The sequence below is a fragment of the Thermobia domestica genome, chromosome 3 (genome assembly GCF_964235325.1).
Source record: "Thermobia domestica chromosome 3, izTheDome1.hap1.1, whole genome shotgun sequence".
Taxonomy (NCBI): Eukaryota; Metazoa; Arthropoda; class Insecta; order Zygentoma; family Lepismatidae; genus Thermobia; species Thermobia domestica.
The window spans coordinates 126602931-126624036 of NC_137456.1; the positions used below are offsets into that span (position 1 = coordinate 126602931).

The window sequence follows — 21106 nt, forward strand, 5'->3', positions numbered from 1 at the left end:
ACTCGGAATAAATTATTTGCCTTCGAAATGTATACCATCTTTTATTATTTCAAATGATCCAAATGATTCAGTGTTTCAAATCCTATAAAGAACAGGGAATACCTAAAGCATTTTTTAAAAATGATTCTTACAAACAGCTTTCACTTCCATTTTTCAATCGATTCAAGTTTAATTATTTTGTGATAGTGCTCCAGATTCAAATACAATGTAAAGCGTTTAGTGAGATCAGTGTTTCAGAAGATTTTATTCCAGGGGCTGGTGGAGATATCTACGTATAAAAATCCTGTTATAGAAGTACAAGTACGCGTAGAAGTGGCAATTTTATCAGTAACTAACTATTGTTTCATGGTCTTTCTCGTTCCGAACCAAGCCTTTCTCGATACTGAGTTTTGAAAAGATTCTGATTTGAGAATAAAAATTATCCTTTTTATCCTTTTATGATGCTATTCGAAGATAAACCATTTTTTAAATGGGAAAGTTACATAGGCCTCCTTATTTGTTGAAGTGGCGCCAGGGGTTCGGAAAAAAGGATATCAGAATAAATGGGGAAATCTTGCCTTTCGACTGTACTGACGGTATTGACAAATGTTCCTATCGAAGTAATTACGGGTTCAGTCGTTGCTGGAAGATTGTGTTGTACTCTGTTAACCAAACTTGGTTAAAAGTTGTAATTTTAACCACTTGGTATAACAGCTTTTTTTTGTGGGCCTCAGCCTTTCTAGTGTTGCCACGAGACGAGACAGAACCATTCGATACGAGACGAGACGGGCACATCTTTTCTAGACGAGACGACATAGCCAGAAGGCCGTGTCCAAAAGTGCATAGTGCACACTTCGAGGATGCACACTCGAAGTCTACAAATGGAGTGCACACTAAATGGTGTACTCTTCGTAAAATTAGCTTTTGATCAGCACTTGGTTACAGCGCCTCGTTGTGGTGGAATATGGAACATTGATGACAAAAGAAGGGAGAATTTCGCGTACTAGAAAAAATTAGCATGCTTTTTTTTCTTTAGATGAATGACTTTCCAGTTATATTAAAGATAAATAAACCGTACAGATTGACTATATGGGGTAACCATAAAATGATTTAAGAGTTTTTTTCATGTATGCCAAAAGCTTCAGCTTTGCCGTGCCTGCAAATATTTGTCATTTTGGGTATTTCACGCGCAGATTAACAAGAGCGGAGCATAAATGCAATACATATATAATATATGTGTGCGTTGTCTTATGTGCACAATAAACTCGTAACAGCATAAAAAACACTAAACTATTGGCGATATTCTACTTTATTAGGCATGCTTGCGGAGGGAATATTTAATAATCTCCCGAAAGAAGAGTAGCACTGGTGATTAGGGCGCTTAAGACACTTTTGCGAATTAGTTTAGGAATTTTATTGCAACTAAAAGTAGGCAACGTGCAAGAGCGTTAGGACACCGAGGGGAGCGGTATTTACAATAATGTGGCACAAAACTACTTTGGGAGAGGGTTGATACTGAGTATAATTGCTTCCTGTACGGTAGATTTCACAACAATGACAGTATAATTGTTGTAGTTCTACTGTATTCTTTCAGTTCAGGCATACTGATTGAACTCTTTCTACCATATTGCACTAATATTGAAGTTCCTTAGATGTTATTCTTTCACTGTGAATTTATTGATTTTACCCGGAAATCATCGAAATAGTGTCTCCGTATTCTTAATCTACAGCAAAAGTTAACACATAGAAGGATGACGAGGAAAGAAATGGTAAAGTTGAACAACATGAGGACCAAAATTACAGAAAAAAGCTATTATGTCGCTATGAAATACCAATTTATAAGGATAATGCATACTCAAGGCGAATAACCCTAATGAAAGTAGTATGGTAAAAATAACAAAAAAAAAAAAAAAAAAAGTGAGATTACTATCTTATAAGCCTGCTTGAATGGAGTTCTGTATATTGTATACACTTCAACATTTACGTGCATTTTACTACGCTTTCGGCGCCCTACATCTCTCTTGAAATATACTCTCCTACATGCTTCCCACTGCGAAAATGGTTATTCAGTAACGAAACAAATCCCCTCGTCCAAATATAAACGTAAAATAAACTACTAAAAATATAATAAGAATTTTATGAAAATTAAGAGACGGTTTTATGAAAAAATACAGTATGTAATGTAATGGCTCTCATTGTTCAACTATACGGAAGAAATTATTGTTCATAATCTTTTAATACTGGGTACAGTAATGGGATTATATGAATTAAGAGGAAGGCAAGTCCTTACTTTGGACATTTCTTTCAATGAATCGTTCAATGAACCGATTCGTAACGAAGACAGAAAAGAAAGTGCTCTGCGGGGTTCCAACCAGCCTTCACTCGCTAACACTCGCTCGTCAATATTATGTGAATTAAATATTATACTTTGGTACAAAAAGGAACCAACCTACCTACTACCTTATATACAGTATATGGGTGAAGAGGCAAGTTGTTAAAACCGGAACCAAGAGATCAAATCGCTAAATCGAAGAATAAAAAAAATGAAATGGCCATAGTAAAGACTTACCAGGAGTAATTTGTGAAATCTTTGATAAATGTGGAGAAAGGAATTTTTGATCTGTATTTCACTTTTCGGTACCTGTCAAAAATACACAATGTACGGTAATTGGTATATTACAGTCTCTCTCAAGTGCAAGGAAATATGGTATCGTTGAAAGGAATTCCTTTAGAATCAAAACTATAAAATTAGGCTTATGTGTCTATGAATTAACATTTGCGGCTGCGGCTGTAGCTGTAGCTATAGAGAAATGAATAATCTATGTATACTATGCTAGAACTTAATATATTCATACACCATTAAAATTTGTCATTTACGTGCAAATAGCAGCATTACCGATAGTGCAACTATTTCAATTAAGCTACATAAACCATGTAATATTTAAGCACAAATGTCTTTATAGCATTATTAAAGAAACTATTTGTTTGTTTTCCGTATACTATTTTAAATTCTATTGCATACTCAAAGAACATAACGTAAATACATTTGTTATTTGCGTAATATTTTTATATTCGACTTGTAAAATCACTAACTTGTATGTTTATCAAGTAAATTATTATAAAATCAGTCCACAAATATATTTACTTAAACAAAAATATTAAGAATATGCCTATTAAAATTTTATTAGGTCATTCTACGAGATATCGCCATATTAAGCACACAAGTATACTAACGTAGTGTACATCCTCGCACACTACGCACTATGCACTCGCACACTTGTGAACTTGGACCTTTTGACGCACACTAGGTGACGTCACTTCCGGAAATAAGCGTACTTCAAATGTGCACTTGTATCTTTTGGACACGGCCGAAGTCTCGCCTTGTCTCGTTTCGTCTCGTGGCAACACTAGACTCTCTAGATATATCAGTGAAAGGAATGACAACGTTCTTCACGGAGCACATGTTAGCTCTCAGCCTCTTTCTTTCACTGATGTTTGTTTACGTAGTAGATGAATATATAGAGAGTAACAAAAGGATGAGATATGCAGATTCTCCTGAAACCACATTAAAATTGTAGCAGTATTTGGAGCTTTTTATAAATGGATTTACCGGGGAACTAAAATAATTCTGGGAACTGATCATACAGCATTGATATAAAAAAACATGGAAACAAGTAAATACAAAGAACTGAAATCGTGAATTTGTTTTCAAAATACAGAAATCTCGAAGGAATATCTGTTTAGGCGAATTTATTTGTAAAGGAATTTTGAATAAATTTGCATTCCCTGAATTCTTATAATACATAAAAAATAGAAATCTTTTTTAGCGTACGAATGAGATGCTTTAGGAAATTAGGTTAAGATAATTAAAATGATACTGTCCTTTACAAAATTTAAGGGGAATACCATGATCGAAACAGCATGAGTCAAACTATAAAGGTCAGTGGTAGCTTTTGTCATTTCTTACGACCACTATACGCACCTTATTGCGAAAAATTTATTCGTATTATAAAACCGATATCATTCAATAAATGTCAAATTTAACAGATCTTGAGAGATGAAATGACAAAAATTGTCATTACCTCTGTCGCATAATATATTCTAGCTTTGGGACCCATGTCATTATATGACTTTCACGATAAGTGACAAGGAGAACATAAATCCCAAGTTCAAAACGTAAGGAAAGAAACCAGCTGTTCGCGCTTCAAATTATGAAAAATGTACCAAAATGGTTGAAATTATGATTTTGTATTTCTTTACGAGAAAGAAGAATAAAAATAAAAATTGGAGCAATTCTAATCATGTATGTATAAGTCCACTATCTTCTTCAAGTTACTAAACTAAATTCAAGTGTTTCAACCATTTTTAACACATAACTCGAAAACTTTTAGAGATATTAGAGGCAAGAATACGTGGTTGATAATGAGCTTTTTAATTATGTCACAATACTTTTGAACTTTAACTTATGAGAAATGGCATATTCCAAAAATAATTCAGTACCAACCTAACCTGAATTTTACCAAATGATTAGCGAAAGTGATACGGTGTGCATCGTCCAGGGTTTAATTCCCGGTGTGGCACTTAAACATTTCTATGTTGACCAAATATCGAGAGAAAAGTTGGGAAACTAAAAGATAGCGGACTTCAATCTAGACAGCCGGCAATGTTGGGTTAGTTGGGTGTTATCTGCTTACCACTAACATAAGCCCGCTGCAGACTCAGATCACATGGGAATGTTGCGCCAGGAGTTTATATATATATATATATATATATATATATATATATATATATATATATATATATATATATAGTGTTGATTAATTTGTGTGTCAATTTCATTTGTTCACTGTGCAAAAGTGGTATGAGGTAAAGCCGTGGAATTTGGTGTAACTTTAGACGAAGGACATAAGTTTTGTTTCGCCATAGAAGCATGTCACTTGTACTGAAGATTGAATAGATATAGGGTCAAAGATCAAATTTCGATTTTTTCCTTATGGGATTCCAATGTTAAATTCTGAAAGAGCCTGAAAAAACGTAAATCGATGTGATAACACAGAAAAAGCTGTATGGTATGATTCTATGTCGTAAGCCAACTAAATATGTGTCAATTAAGTGTCATGGTTAGAGGTCACTGTGAGATCAAGGTCATAGGTCACCTTGAGAACCCATTTGACATGATGAGGTACGGACATTGCGTTGTTTTCAGAGTATTCAAATGGGTTCTCAAGATGACCTGTGACCTTGATCTGACAGTGACCACTGACCTTGACACTTGATTGACGCATATTGGGTCGGACTGCGACATAGAATCATACCATTCAGCTTTTTCTTTGTTATCACTTCGATTTACGTTTTTTCAGGCTCTTTCAGAATTTAACATTGAAATCCCATAAGGAAAAAAAAAAATCGAAATTTGATCTTTGACCCTATATCTCTTCAACCTTCAGTACAAGTTACATGCTTCTATGGCGAAACAAAACTTATGTCCTTTGTCTAAACTTACACCAAATTCCACGGCTTTACCTCATACCACTTTTGCACAGTGAACAAATGAAATTGACACACGAATTAATCAACACTCTGTATATATATATATATATATATATATATATATATATATATATATATATATATATATATATATATATATATATATATTGGTGTTATTATTTTACCTTACATTCTCTCAGTAGCGTAAGTAAGGACGAATGGGCCTACCCGCAAAAATGTTAAACGGACCCCCTCTATCCACATTCATGAGTCACGTGGAGAGAGAGAACAGTCATTTACAGAGAACAGTTTTGACTTTCTATGTTCTATCTAGTGAGTCACAACTTGCTCATATGCAAAAAAAATGCACATTATTATTATTATTATTATGTTGTATTATAGTTTTCGCCTATTCTGCTGTACCAACTTCGAGAGTCTACGACATCCGACATTTTTAATGAGGTGTGGTCGTCCCCCTTTTTGTTGTTTGGTTCGATGCTGGTTTCACTGTCCTTTTCCCATCTTTGAAATACATAAGCACGGCAGATCGCGAAAAGTTGACAAGTCGCGCTGTTTCCGAAATGAAGCTCCCAGCATTTAGTCACCCTGATATATCGTCGTCCTTCCCCATTCAAGGCACAAGCACCACACTAACTAATCGAGTGAGATTCTTGTCGTGTTTGGCGCGTGGTTGTGTTATGCCTTGTAGCTCTTATCTCAGCTCGATGATTTCGTTCAAAAAGTAGCGAGTGGTCATAATATTTTCGCTGGTCAGTAAAAGTTTTGTTGGCATTTAATTTACTAAATAATCGCTCAGGTGTTACCGTCTTCATAGGTAAAAATGAGATATAGTTGGAACATCATATAATTTTTAACATCTTAACATTATAAAGTTTAACTTCGAAACTGAAATGGGCTTCTTTCTGTTCTGGGCCTCTCAATGTTGCGGGCCCTGCACGCTCTTTAGTTGCGCCACAGCATTCTCTCTACTCAAAAGGATAGGGACGAATAGAAAAGTCAAAATTCATTCTGTCCATTTTTCATGCATCATACACTTCGGAAAAAAAATCATATAATACTGATATGTAAGAAAATATTAGTATTGTTTGTTTGTCTTCTGTATACAAAGAACCATTTAGGTTTTTTTTAAATCTCATATTCTGGTAATAATCGGAAAAAAAAAAGGAAAGAGTTTCATGTGATAAACGGACGAAAGAAAATTTGTCAACGCGAAGCGAATGACGTTCTCTGCAACCTAATTCCCGTTTTTCGTACGAAAACTCTATTCCTACCTGCAAAAAGAAAAGATTTATGTTACTCATCAATGGTTGAGGTTTTGCCCTGCGGCTGAACAACACGGCTTGTAAAAATAGACTCTGACTGACTGCAGGTGCACGAAAAAAAAAAAAAAAAAAAACAACCTGTTGGATTCCTCTCCCCGCGCACTTCAAGTGTGGATATCCTGGACACATTCAAACTGAGCGGTACGATCTTTCAGTTCTTCCCAGTAGAGGTGCCAGCAGTGATCGCTAAATGAAAAAGTGAGCATCTGGTGGCGAAAAGGAGAAGTGCTCGGACAAGGGGGAGTTCACAGGATCCTTAACGCATAGGGCTTAAAAGCTAATTAGTGATTAGAAAACACATGTAATCTCACAAGCAGTCATTTTTGTGTTAGAGGTACGGAATCCGTCAATAAGACGGAAGAGACATTTTATTCTGTCTCGAAGAATATGTATTAACTAGCAACCATAAAGTAGGCTAAGCAAAGCCGGATTCAGTGCATCATTCAGATCCTGTAAACAATAGAGAGATCAGAAGTCTATGCGCATAGATCACACTAATGACAACAACCTACGGCTATATACATATACTACTGTTGCCACATAAGGAAAACAATGGAAAATAGACATATTTGTCTAAGAATTCATTTAAGAAACGTCTGTGCATTTAATATAAATATTTGAGTATTAATTGTCTTGTATGTATGCATGGCTATATTTATTGTTTATATATATATATATTTGTGCCTTGGTATATTTCCATATTCGCTATATAGTCTAGCAGCTAGGAGAGTCCTGTTGGGAGTTTGAGAGCCAGAAGGTTTGTTTGTTTTACCGAGTTCTACTATCTTTAGTGTTTTAAAAAAAATTGGTCACATGTTCTGAATCATGGTCATTATTGTGCAATGGCCGCCATCTTGAATATTCCTTTCGTATTCACTACATTTTTCTTAAATACATCTAGCTCAAGCTGTAATTATCGCAAAGTTGTCAGTTATACCTCGTTCGATTTGCAATAGTATAGGCTTTTAGGTGACGTTATTCACTTGTCAGTAATACACACAAGAGGGAAGTAAAGAGGGGAAATTTTGAAAATTTCCCTCAAAATTTTCCCTTTTACCGATTTTTTGCTATTGTTATATGGCAACGCTGGGTTCTAGGCGAGAAAGAAAAATTACATACATTTCCTGTGATGTGATAAATATATGCTGAAAGTTTTGTCTTGATTGGTTCACTAGCAGAGGAGTAATAAAATATTTTGTTAGAGCGACCTAAATCATAAAATACAATCTTTGGATGTAATGAAAGTACTTTTGTCACATAGAAAGACCCCCAGCTCAGACTGTAATTGCCGCAGAGGTACAAATAATACTTCGTTTTATAATTCGTTTGATTAGAGTAATAAATGGTGTGCATTTATCTAACATATGTGCCATTATAACTTATGACAAGGAAGTATAAGGGAAATAAAAATAAAATTCATACGAAATATTTTCCTTTAATGATGTGGAAACACTAAAAGATAGAAGTGGAACTACTAGAAATTCTCTAAACATTAATACCCAATATTTAATTCACAAGTGAAGACATAGATTTTTTTTAAAAAATCGTAACATTTCATGTTTCGTAATTAAAAAATGTGTTCCAAATTTGATATCAAGTGATATTTTCAAACAGCAATTTATTATTATTCTTACATAACAGTCCACAAATGTCTGATAAACTGACACTTTCATCCCACATTTACACACATATTCTTCACTTTACATTTACAGAATGGACAACACGGTATTTGTTTCACTCTGCAAGGACAAACATTAACTTTTGCACATGTCTTGCACATACAAGGAGAGAGAAATTCAGGAGGTCTGAAATATCCAGTCGTTACCATTGGCTTAAGATTTCCTGATTCTTCTATGTAACCATACTCTAGTGGATTCAGTGGTTGGGCTTCATCCAGCACAGTCATCCATATGTAGCACTGAAGATATGCACGCTGTATATGAAAGACTATCTTTGATGATGGTGGACATAGTTGAAAAAGTTGATAGCTTTTGCTTTGTGGTATTGTTCAAATCGTACCATATCACAGTTTGTTTTTGATGAACCAAGTACTTTTGCGATAAAAAGCTCGGCATTTTGTATCATTCCTTCATCCAAGGGAGCAACCCCAAAATTTTTCAACAGGGTTCCTGATGTCATTGCTGTTTTAAGTGCCATAAGTTTTGTCCCAACCTTACCTGTGGTATCGCAACCAGTTAAACTGTGAACAGCAGGAAGAACATATAAAAGTGTGTCGTCCATGTTCTCCGTCATTTTGGGAAGTGGTATGAATCTCATAGATGGTCATGGGTCGTGTGTCTTTGACAACTCACAGTTCTTTCAGGCCACATTTTTTATAACTCTTTTTGAAATGATATAGTGCGAAAATTATAACATCTGTATCTACTGAGGCAATCATAACTCTTTCAATGGAATCAGTTTCGACCATGTGTTGGATGTGTTTCATGATTCTATCATCAGCTTTCTCACATTCACAGTAAAAAGATCTGGAACCAAACTAACAGATCCTTCTGTCAATTTCAGGCATAGCTTTGGGTTATGTTTGTGACCTCCTCCCAAATACGAAGATTTTATAGAATTTCCTTGATCGACAATCCACTCAATGAAGAGTTCTTGCAAAAATGCTTTGTTCTGGCTTGAAGCCCAAAAAGTATCCATGTTGACAGGAAGGGGTGCATTTGGGTTACTAGGAATCACATCAATAGGATCAACATTTTTTTGTCGCCTCAGTCGCTCCCAGTTTTTGATACTTTTATCTTGATACAAGTCAAACACTATGTCAGTGCGCAAACAACCTTCGGAGAGTTTTAAAAATATTTTCCAAATAGTCAAAGTAGTCTCCAAACGTCTTACACATAAGTCGTTTGACATAGACTTTTTGCGCGTACACCATAAAGTCAATCACCATTGCTGCTCTCGTTTCCTGCGATGGTAGATGACTAACTACATCATTCTTATTTAAAAAGTGTTTTTCAACTTCTTTGCTGAGTTGTGCTTTATCTACTTTTTTACGATGTAGATGTAAGCTCGTATTTTAGTACTGTCTCAATATCGAAATTTCTTGAACATGCTATTTCTATGAACCGAATAGCATTATTTGTTTCTTGGAGTGCCGTCTTGGTTGCAGATATGTGTTTCTTTGTCTTTGGAAATTGTTTATGTATGGTATCTAGAATACCTTTGGATTTGTCAATAAGCCTTTCTTGAACGAAGTTTTTGTAGCTAGTTCTCCTTTTCCTTGTATAGAGAGTAAGTACTCAGCTATTACTTTATCAATTTTTGTTCCACTTATAATGTTAGAAATTCCACAACTATTAACTTTCCAAAAGGGATTTCCTCTCTCAAGCACAATAGTTATTATCTCTGAAATATTTTGCTGCTCTTGAATTGTTAAAGACTTCGAAAACTCATGATGAAGAGCATATTCATCGTCTTCATTAAGGCCACAAAACAGTCTCAAAAAGTATGTTATATTTGCTTTCTCATGTTTGATAAGATCGTGTTTTGTCACGGCTTCTTTTCGTCTGGTTACTCCGATTATGCCTCCAGATCCCTTGGTTAGCTTATTGTAGTGTTGCTCTAGTGCTTGATCCAATGCAACGCTGCTAAATCTATTGTTACTATGTTGAACTGTGAAATGACCATTCTTAAACTCATTATAGATCAGAGGATGTTCTTGTTCTAGTTTTAAGCAATCGTGGTAATATAGAGTACACCACTGTGCATAATTTGTTCTGTCAAATGAGAAGAAAGTGGCAAACACTCTTTTAGGCTGCACACATGCAAGTCCCAGTTATTTTCTCTGTCCGCTCGAATTAAATCTCGGAGAAGAGGAGCAAGTGTGGAGACAAACTGATCCCAATAAGCAAACATTTCACTTTTTTGTGCTCCACTTTCTCTAAATTTCTCAAAGTCCATTCTGATGGCACTCAGGTTTTCGATAGCACATTTAGTTTCTTTAGATAAACTTTGTTCTTCATACACTGATAACTGTATGCGTTTTACTATTGAGAACAATTCGGAGTATTTAGTTATGTTAATCTGTTCCATGAACGCCTTCCACTCCAGTGTATCCATTACTTCACAAAGCATTCCTATTGCTCTAACTCCCCTGCTATAGTGGTTTCCTTTTAAAGCGATTTCAGCAGTGTGTGGACTCATGGTTTCAGTCTGAACAAGAATTTCCAAAGCTCCACTGCTCTTGAGGTATAAACCAATACATGCAAACACGACTTTCTGAAGATGAAATCCTCCAAGGCCAAGAAATATGTTGGAAAACTTTTCGGGTTGAAGAAGCTGAATTTCTTTAGCTATATGATATACGCCTTCGTCACACCACAGTGAACTCTCTTCGACATTTAACTGGTGCAAGATATCTTGTAAATTACACATTGTTGTATAAATAGAGTCATACTGAGTTACAGGATAGAGTAGTATTGGAGTATATCCCGTAATGGTCCTGTAAGATGGATGTTCAGATAGTGCACTCATAAAAGCGTTTCTAGAGGGAATCTCAACTTCCTGAGGGAAATCTAATTGAGGTACGTTGGATTTTTTTAAAAAAAACTTGAAAGAAACCATATGAGATCTAAATTTCTGCCTGTCTGTTTTATTTCATTTGCTGTAATTAGGTCATTGCTAGGAACGAAAGTACTGAGGATACTGCACCTTGTTTTTGGCTTTGTGTAGTACAATAGTTTTTGGGCATCTATATCTTTAATGAGAGTTCGTGAAGTGACATCAATGCCAAACGTTCCCAGGTATCTCTCTGGACTATCAGGTTCTTCTAACGAGACGTTAAGTTTATCACTCAGATGAAGGTCTTGAAACAAGACAAGTACTGTGTCGTGTGTTCCATGCATTCCTGAAAATGTAGCTTCTTCTCTGTCGAATTTGTCCATAGCACCTCGAACAGGAATGTTGGGTTTTATTGATGGAGGTATGGGAACACGGTGTCCTTTAGCCCTAATAATAGTCCTGTTTGCTAGCATTTGATCTTGACGTAGTACATCATCATAACTGCAGCATAGGAAGAAAATTCTGAATCACTTACCTTTAAAGCATTAATCTTCGCTTTATTGACGGCTTCGACGTTAACCTCGACTTTTGGTCATAGTCAAGACTCCAACAGTGCTGCCAACATACGCACCAAGAAATTTCCTCTTGTATTTACTGTGCTACAGAGAAAAATATAAATTTTTAAGCGTATTTTCCACATTTTTGATCCTTCCCATACGCACTTCTGGCAAGCCACCTAAAGGCCTATATCATTAAAAGTAGATCTTGATATTATTTGTATCTCTGCGGCAATTACAGTCTGAGCTGGAGGTCTTTCTATGTGACAAAAGTACTTTCATTAAATCCAAAGATTGTTAGAGCGACCAAAATCATAAAATACAAAATATTTTATTACTCCTCTGCTAGTGAACTAATCAAGACAAAACTTTCAGCATATATTTATCACATTACAGGAAATGTATGTAATTTTTCTTTCTTGCCTAGAACCCAGCGTTGCCATATAACAATAGCAAAAAATCAGTAAAAGGGAAAGTTTTGAGGGAAATTTTCAAAATTTCCCTCCTTTACTTCCCTCTTGTGTGTATTACTGACAAGTGAATAACGTCACCTAAAAGCCTATACTATTGCAAATCGAACGAGGTATAACTGATAACTTTGCGACAATTACAGCTTGAGCTAGATGTATTTAAGAGAAATGTAGTGAATACGAAAGGATTATTCAAGATGGTGGCCATTGTGCAATAATGACCATGATTCAGAACATGTGACCAATTTTTTAAAAAACACTAAAGATAGTAGAACTCGGTAAAACAAACAAACCTTCTGGCTCTCAAACTCCCAACAGGACTTTCCTAGCTGCTGGATTAATATGTGTGTATATTTTCTGCATAGTTAAATAACAATACTACTCGCATTGATATATGCATGTATGATGTATTCTTGTTGTTTATGTTAACATTAAATTTCATATATGGTGTAATTATCTCCTAATCTCAGTTATGATTAGAAACGATTAGAAGCCAGCCATAGGCCTACTTAGTTTCATTAGGTCAGTCCATTTTTCTTTCAAAATTTCTCACTAAAGCTCCAATCGAAGTCACGTCTTATTTCACCTTATTTCACGTATTCTAGATTACTCCCCTTATTTTCTAAATTTTACTCAACCTAAATCGTTTGTATTTAAATTCAAATTCCATAAAACTATACCATTCTTAAATTCATAATTTTTGGAAGTGTTATTAATCATAAAGTATCAACTGATCAACTGTAACCATATGTTTATCATCCTATATCAAGCGAATAAGTATTGCTCAATGTAAGGTTGTAAATTAACCATTTGTGTATTATACAGAATTATGAAAGCTCATTATGCTAGGATGAAGAATCATAAATTTCACCTAGGACTGGTCACGAAAAACAATTCGATTACTTTGTTTATATATGTCAGATTACTTATAGTAATTCATTCAAGCTATATGTCAAGAAAGAAAACAAAAATGTAATTTACTTAATTTAATTTTGGTGCTAAGGCCTTATCCCTTATTTCTCATCTTTGTTATCATAAATTACAGATTCAGTGGTAATTTTTCGTCATGCTTGATTTTTTAAAGAACTCTTTGTTTTTGTTTTTACTCACTAAAGCTTTTATTATATTGTTAACCCAAATTCGTAAGGTTTTTCTTTTATGAACAAATTGTATCCTTGACCTCAATAATAACATTTGTTTTTCAAGGGTTTGTTCGGCTAAACTAGTAAGGCGATGTAGGAAATTTTCCAATTCTATCTACCATGGGTGGAATTGAACTGATTTTCATGACTTTCAATCGAAATTTAAAATTCAAGATATTTGTTTATTTCTTGCAACATTATTATTATTATTATTATTATTATTATTATTATTATTATTATTATTATTATTATTATTATTATTATTATTATTATTATTTTCATGTAAAGTGAAAATCAGTCATAGTTCGTCCCTATAAACCAGAAATTAGAGCAAAATTCTTTTTCAGCATTACAGCATGTGAATACACGGATATAGATGCGAATAAAATAAATTTTCGTTTCCTCTTACGGTTTAGGGAGATCTTGTTTTCCTAAAGCCGTGGAATACCGCGAGGAGATAAGATTTCCATTACCGTGAAATCAGTCTTCATTTTTTAAAAAAGAGAGCATTTTTTAGAAGATCGTGGGTTCGAAACCCAAACAGGTCACGGTACCCTTCGAAGTCCGATACTTCTATGCCAAGCCTATTTTTTGACGTCATATCCAGATCGGAAACAGTGTCGTATTGAGTCATAAACCATTATAGTTCGAAGAACGGAGACTTCAACGGTAGTGCACATGATAGAAATTGTCGTACCCGGAACACGAACCCAACACCCCACTCCTTTTCAACTTTTACAAAATTTGGCGCTACGAACAGCCACCCCTACGTCTCTCTATTTTTAACTTTTACAAATTTGGCGGCCCGAACAGAAACCTCTGTTTTTAACTTTTACACTAGATTTTCCTCAATCGCATCAGGCAAGTGCGGAGATGGTACTTAACTTAAAAGATCACAGACCGCTTCCTTCCTTCCTTCCCTATTTCGTGGATGTCATCGCCGAAGGACGTGATCCCTCATTTACAAATAGTCACGTTAAGAGAAATAAAACCACAATAGATAAGAGTCTGCTATTAAACAGTTTATATTTTTCTTATGCAGGACACAAATGAATAATAAAAGAATTATTGCAGCAGAATAAAATATCAACTGCATGAAATTGGCAACAAAGGCCATACGTTTTAACGCCATAAAAATTAGTCTTTTTTTTTTTATGCATTTTGAATAATACGATTAAGACCATCTTTAAACATAGCTCGTTTTTTTTTCTTTTGTCGATGTAATCTATCGATTGATATGTATCTTTGGATAGCATCGTAGTTCAATAGAAATTGAAGTTTACATAGTTAATCATAATTTGAGCTATTTTTAAAAAAGTCGCCTTAAAATAGCTGCAGGTAACTTTTTAAAAACTAGCCCAAATTATGATTAACTATGTAGCGCATTTTACTCGTAGCGTAGATTAGAAAAGTTTTTTTTTTTTTTAATTGTATTTACGCTGTTTATTAATTTTAACAGGATTATATGTTAATGTCATTCAGGAATGCATAATGTGTTCGAGAAGTTTTACAAACAGAGCACGCTGTTTGCCACCGTTGGTCGAGGGAAAAATCCATGGTCACCTTACATTGATGATAGATGAGATCCGGATGTATAGACATCCCTCGGAAGCTATAGTAGCATCAGTTAGGTGGTGGGGAGAGCTGGATGCAGCAAAATTAAGGTTAGTATATGCTAGTTAGTATACGCATTAATTAAATGGTTCGATGATTACTGTTTTTTGAAATGCTAGTACAATTTTTCGATTCTCACGAAATTTGAAAGTCCTTCAAAGTAGTCTCCCCTTTCCATTATATCAATACTGTAGTACATTCTTCAGAACAAGATTCTGGAGTAGTCCTTTGGTGACGTACAATCTTTTCATGCAATAAAAACTTGTAACGCTTCCTCATTCCCATCAAACGTGATCCCCTGAATCCTTCCTTAACCCATTACATGATATTGTTGGTATTGCAATCATCATTGTTCTGTTCTCATTTCTTTTACAATAGGAAGGTGTGTTCGTTGATTTTCTTGTACATTGACACGCAGAACCTTATACAATAGCTGTAGTTTACTTGGCTTCGGAGTATGTTCCTTTTTCACTGAAATGTGAGAAATCTATACAACGCAAGTTTTATCTGGAGCAGATATACTTACGAGCAGTGAGCAGCATGTGTAGCCCTAGGATTTCGGAGTGCAAACCCCATCTTGCAAAAATTACGTCATGGAAAAATGAAATGTGAGGGATTTTGAAATCGTAAATTGATTGAGGATTACAGATTGTAATCTTCTAATACCTCTTTAAGAAGATAATATAAGTGAATCGCTGTCGCCTTAAGATTAGGTTCAGCTGCTTGTGAGCCACATCGTTGTCAAACTTGTGGGGATCAAGTTCCCAATGTGGCCTGCATGGCCTTTCATGCATGAAGAGCATTGGCAGACACGTCAGACACTCCTCTGTTAATGATATCATTTTACGAGCCCTTACCACGGCTGGAATTCCTTCCATGCATGAACCTTTCATGCTGTTGTAGTTGAAAAAATAAAAATGAAATGAAATCTTTGAGATTTACGTCCCACGATTATGCCGATTAGGCTAAAGGAGACGGTGATGATGAGTAATGAATGAAATGGAATGAAGAAAGTGGGAGGAAACGGGAGAACCCCGAGGAAACCCACGCACACGGTGTTTGTCCACCATAAAGTTCACTTGGCGCTGTTGTAGTTGAGATGGTAAACGACCCGATAGCATGACATTAGTGCCTTGGATGAGAGGCAAATCACTAGTATGGGACTATATATGTTCAGATACATTTGCCCATTAAAGTCTCTCTTTGGCTGTTATAAATGCTGTAGATGTTGCTAGTCGTAGAGAGGAAGAAAAGCAAAGGAAATACAACCACCTTCGTGATCAATTTATTTTTGCTCCAATTGCTATCGAGACTAGTGGTGCTAGGGAGTCTAGAAGCCTTAATTTTATTATAGAGGTAGGCATACGTATTTCTATCGTTTCTGGAGATGTTCGTTCAACATCTTTCATAATTCAACGTATAGCTATTGCTGTCCAACGTGGCGACGTGTCGTTGGTTCTTGGCACCTTGCCGCCTGGAAGGGAGCTGGATGAGGTGTGTTTTCTCTAATATAAGTGACAACATTGAACATCTATGTAACTGAACAACCGAAGAACAGTTAAAGAGCTGTTGCGAAGGTGGAAGACTCATTGACTAATTAATAGAGTATTTTAATAATTTTTATAAGTGTTATGCTTTGTTGAAGGATAGTTATGTTCAGATTGTAAACTCAATAATTCGCTACTCGCTAATAATGTTTTTTTACCACACCCATCACTGTGTACGCTATGCTGCTTTTCAGAAATAATTTTACTTTCTTTTCTTAAAAACTTATACTTTTAAATGAAAAAAGTTACTTTTGATATCCTGTCTGTAAATATTATTTAAATCCTTTTGTAATTTTAGAATATCACGATATCTATGTACAAATTAACTTCATCAGCATATAATAAAATGAAAGAATTATATAAGTGAACTTTCGGAAAATAAGAGTAGTACGTTGTCTTCAATTTCGAAACTTAAACACTTAGTGTATTTAGCAGTGAAAGCTACTTACTTGTCAAATTCAAATGTTGCAAAATTTACTTTTCCTCACTTATAATATTTCGAAATCATTTGGATTTCATAGTCAGGAGAATAGTGGATATGAGGACCTGGTTTCTTTCTACAGGAAGAATAAAACATTTTTCCAGTATTAAAACTTACGTATACTACAAAAATGAAAATAGGCCCACACTATTGCTGATTGTTCTATGTGTATTTACTTTTATAGTAACGGTAGCTATCAAAACCTCTTGAAAACACTGGTGCTAATTCTGTTAGTATTGAAGTTCTTTATGTTACACAAACACTTGCAATGAATCAAAAATATGTTTTAAGTAAATAAATTTATATAAATAATAATTACAGTGAGTAAATACACATAATAAACCTTAAGTAATGCAGTTCGTGTGATTATTACTCCTTATGGAAAAAAGAAAAATAGATTTTTCCGTTTGAAGACTTTTGACCCACCAGTGACAACTTTTACACCTACTTACAGTTTTTAAATGTGTTAAAGAAACATTTTTGTAGTGAATGTGTGTACAAAGAAAATTTGAAGTTAAGTATGTGATTTTTGTTAATAAAATTTATCAATAGGCCTACTATTCTTTTCCTAAAATTGTCTTTATTCGTATTCAATTTAGTTTTTTTGTTGAAGTTGATTTACTTCTTGTAATAATAGTTTGGTGTATTCGAATATTAAAATCTTAATTAGCCAACTATATTTCATCGTTACAATGTAGTGTTCAATAAGGATAAATGGGTATATGGGTTCTTGGATTTAGGCGTTTTTCGTTCATAAAGTGACTAATATTTTAGAGTTCTCTCTTTTACATTTTACAGGGTTCCTACTGGTCAGGGAAAATAATGCAGGTCAGGGGAACTCCAGAAAAAAGACTGGAAATCAGGAAATTCAGGGAAATTTTATAAAATATTTATATATTTTTTAACATTAATTTTACACCAATTTTAGCTTAACTAACTATAAATGATCACAGTATGGGACTTGCTCAGATTTTTATGGGAGGTAAATGGAATGTACGTATAAGCAATTGATTACTATTTGTCTCTATAGAATAAATATTCTCATATAAAATATATCTCAACATCATCCGATACCTGTCGTGAAAGTCAGGGAATTTCCTGCCAAAGTCAGAGAGAAGCCAGGGAAATAGATGTCACCAAATGAGTAGGAACCCTGTTTTAATACTTGGGTATCAATTTGGTTATTTTTAACACAAAATTTACTTAAATATGTAAATTCATATAACGCAAAAATCGGGAAGGAAGAGTTTCAGGAAAAAAGTAGCGGGAAGATACATTCCATGAGGAAAGCAATGAAAATGGGATCAAACTAGGACAGTTTGCGGTAAGAAATAAGGTGCTAATAAAAAGCACATGCTTTCCACACAAAGACATCCATCTTGGAACATGGAAATCGCCCGATAATAATACAATAAACTAAATAGATCATGTATTGGTAAATAAAAGATGTGCCACCTCAATTATGGATGTAAGAAGCTGTCGAGGCCCAAATTGTGATTCAGATCATTATATAGTGAGAGCTAAGGTAAGAGAGAGAATAAGCAATGGCACGGAATAAAGAGCAAAAGAAGAAGGAAATGGAACATCGATAACTTCAAAGATGAACAAATTAAGGAAAGTATAAAACGACAAGGTAAAGAATAAGAGAGGCAGTAATTCCGGAAGAACAGGCAGAATACGTGGAACAAACGTGGAAGGCGATTGAAGTGGTGTTAAAGGAGACAGCAGAAGTGATAGGAAGACAAAACAAAACACCGAATAGGGACTGGTTTGATGATGAATGTAGAGATAATAACACAAAAGAATAAAGCAAGGAAGAAAATGCTTCAAAGAGAAACAAGAGGAAATTATGAAAAGTATATAGATCCGCGACATAAAGCAAAAAGTCTTCAGAAGAAAAAAGAAGGACAGCTTAAAACAAACCCTAGAAGAGATCGAGCAACTAAACCGAGAGAATGAGATAAGAAAGCTCTATGCAGCAGTTAATAAAATGCTGAAGGGATATCAGCCTAGGACTACAGGTTATAGAGATAAAAATGGGAAGGTATTGGAAGAGGATAAGGTGATGGAAAGATGGGCCGAGTACTTCCGTGAACAGCTGAATATAGAAGAGATAAGGGACGACCAACAAAATGAAGAGCAGAAACTACACGAACCACAACGCGACGAGGAAGAAAGAGTAGCAAACCCAACTGAGAAAGGAATATGCGCAGCAATTAAGAAACAGAAATAATCGAGCACCCGGCGAAGACGACATCATCGCAGAAATGGTTAAATACTCCGCACCTGAAGTTAAACAAGAAATTCACAAGCTTATAAAAGTGATGTGGGAGGAAGAAAGAATGCCCAGCAGCTGGAAAGTGGGAATAATATGTCCAATTCACAAGAAAGGTGACAGGTTGGATTGCGCAAACTATAGAGGAATCACATTAATTAACATAACATACAAAATAATGCCCACTGTAATAAACGAAAGACTGCGGAAATACTCTGGGAATATAATAGGGGAATATCAAGCAGGATTTAGGCCCAACAGAAGCACAACGGATCAGTTATTTACATTAAAACAACTAGTAGAGAAGCATCATGAACATAATGTTACTTTGCACATGTTGTTTATAGATTTTAAGAGCGCTTTCGACAACATTAATAGAATGACCCTGATTAACACATTGAAGGAATTGGGCATACCTAGGAAATTGGTGCGACTAATAGAAATAACAATGGAACAATCAAAAGCCAAGGTGAAAATAGGAGACTATATAACAGACTCATTTGAATATAATGGTGGAATTAAACAGGGAGATGGGCTCTCGACGACACTATTCAATATAGCATTAAATAGAGCAATAAATAAAATAGACAAACGAGGAACCATATTCACCAAACTGAGCCAGATATTAGCCTACGCAGATGATGTTACAATTATAGTGAGAACTGAAACAGGTATACATCAAATTGGAAAAAGAGGCTGGAAAAACTAAGTACATGATAATATCCACAAAAATGAAAGAAAGGAACCTAACAGAATTGAAGATTGAAAACAAGAACTTCGAGGCTGTAAGAAGATTTAAATATCTTGGTATGACACTGAACAATCAAAACGAAATGAGTGATACAATACAGGAAAGAATACAAGCAGGGAACAAAACATTCTATTGCAACGTGCAGCTGCTGAAGAGTAAATTAATTAGTAATGGCACAAAAATGAAGATTTATAAAACTATGATTCGACCGGTAATAACCTACGGGGTGGAAGTATGGACCATGACGAAGCGCAATGAAAACATGCTTAGGATATTTGAAAGAAGAATTATAAGAAAAATTTAGGAACCTGTGAAAGAGGGCGGCGAATGGAGAAGAAGAACTAATGAGGAAATAGCTGATATACTGGGGAATCAGGATATAGTTAGGTTCATTAAGGCGCAGCGCTTAAAATAGTTTGGATAAATGGAAAGAATGACGGCAGACAGACTGTCGAAGAAAGTCCTGCACGAAAGAATGTATACAAACAGAGGAAGAAGAAGACCCAAGTCGCGATGGATTGATGATGTAAGGAGAGATCTGGAGAAGATGAAGATAAAAAGATGTTCTAACAGATTGAAGAACAAAGAGAATGGAGGCTAATAGTTGAGGAGGCCAAGGCCCACATAGGGCTGTAGCGCTGAGTGGTAAGGTAAGGTATGTAAATTCATAAAATGAAGGGCTCGGGGGGAAAACACGATAACTGGCATTCTCGGTATTTTGAAATTTTTAGATCTCTGTGTACTTCATCATAAGAACAGTCGATCGGTGGAGAAAATTCGTCAATCCCCCAATAGAATAATATTTCATGCAGTTAATGTCTCTCTTTGTATTAACTTTTGTGTAGGAGTTTTTCAAAATATGTACTACTCATTATCTCGAAACATGATTTTGTCAATTATCGTGTTTTCCCCCGAGCCCTTCAAATATCGCATAAGTTA

At 35.1% G+C, this 21106-nt stretch overlaps 1 protein-coding gene across 3 annotated transcripts in view; it reads left to right on the top strand.

The window, feature by feature from the left end:
• LOC145680714 (C2 domain-containing protein 3-like) overlaps positions 1 to 21106 on the top strand; it is a 138674-nt gene that overhangs the window by 14283 nt on the left and 103285 nt on the right. For 2 of the 3 annotated variants that reach the window (XM_081751645.1, XM_081751647.1), the window contains exon 2: positions 14982 to 15163. In XM_081751645.1, coding sequence (XP_081607771.1) covers positions 14991 to 15163 — 173 coding nt within the window. In that variant the 5' untranslated portion in view covers positions 14982 to 14990. Of the gene's footprint in view, positions 1 to 14958; positions 15164 to 21106 lie in introns of all 3 variants that reach the window. The other variant, XM_081751646.1, reaches the window with a different exon arrangement.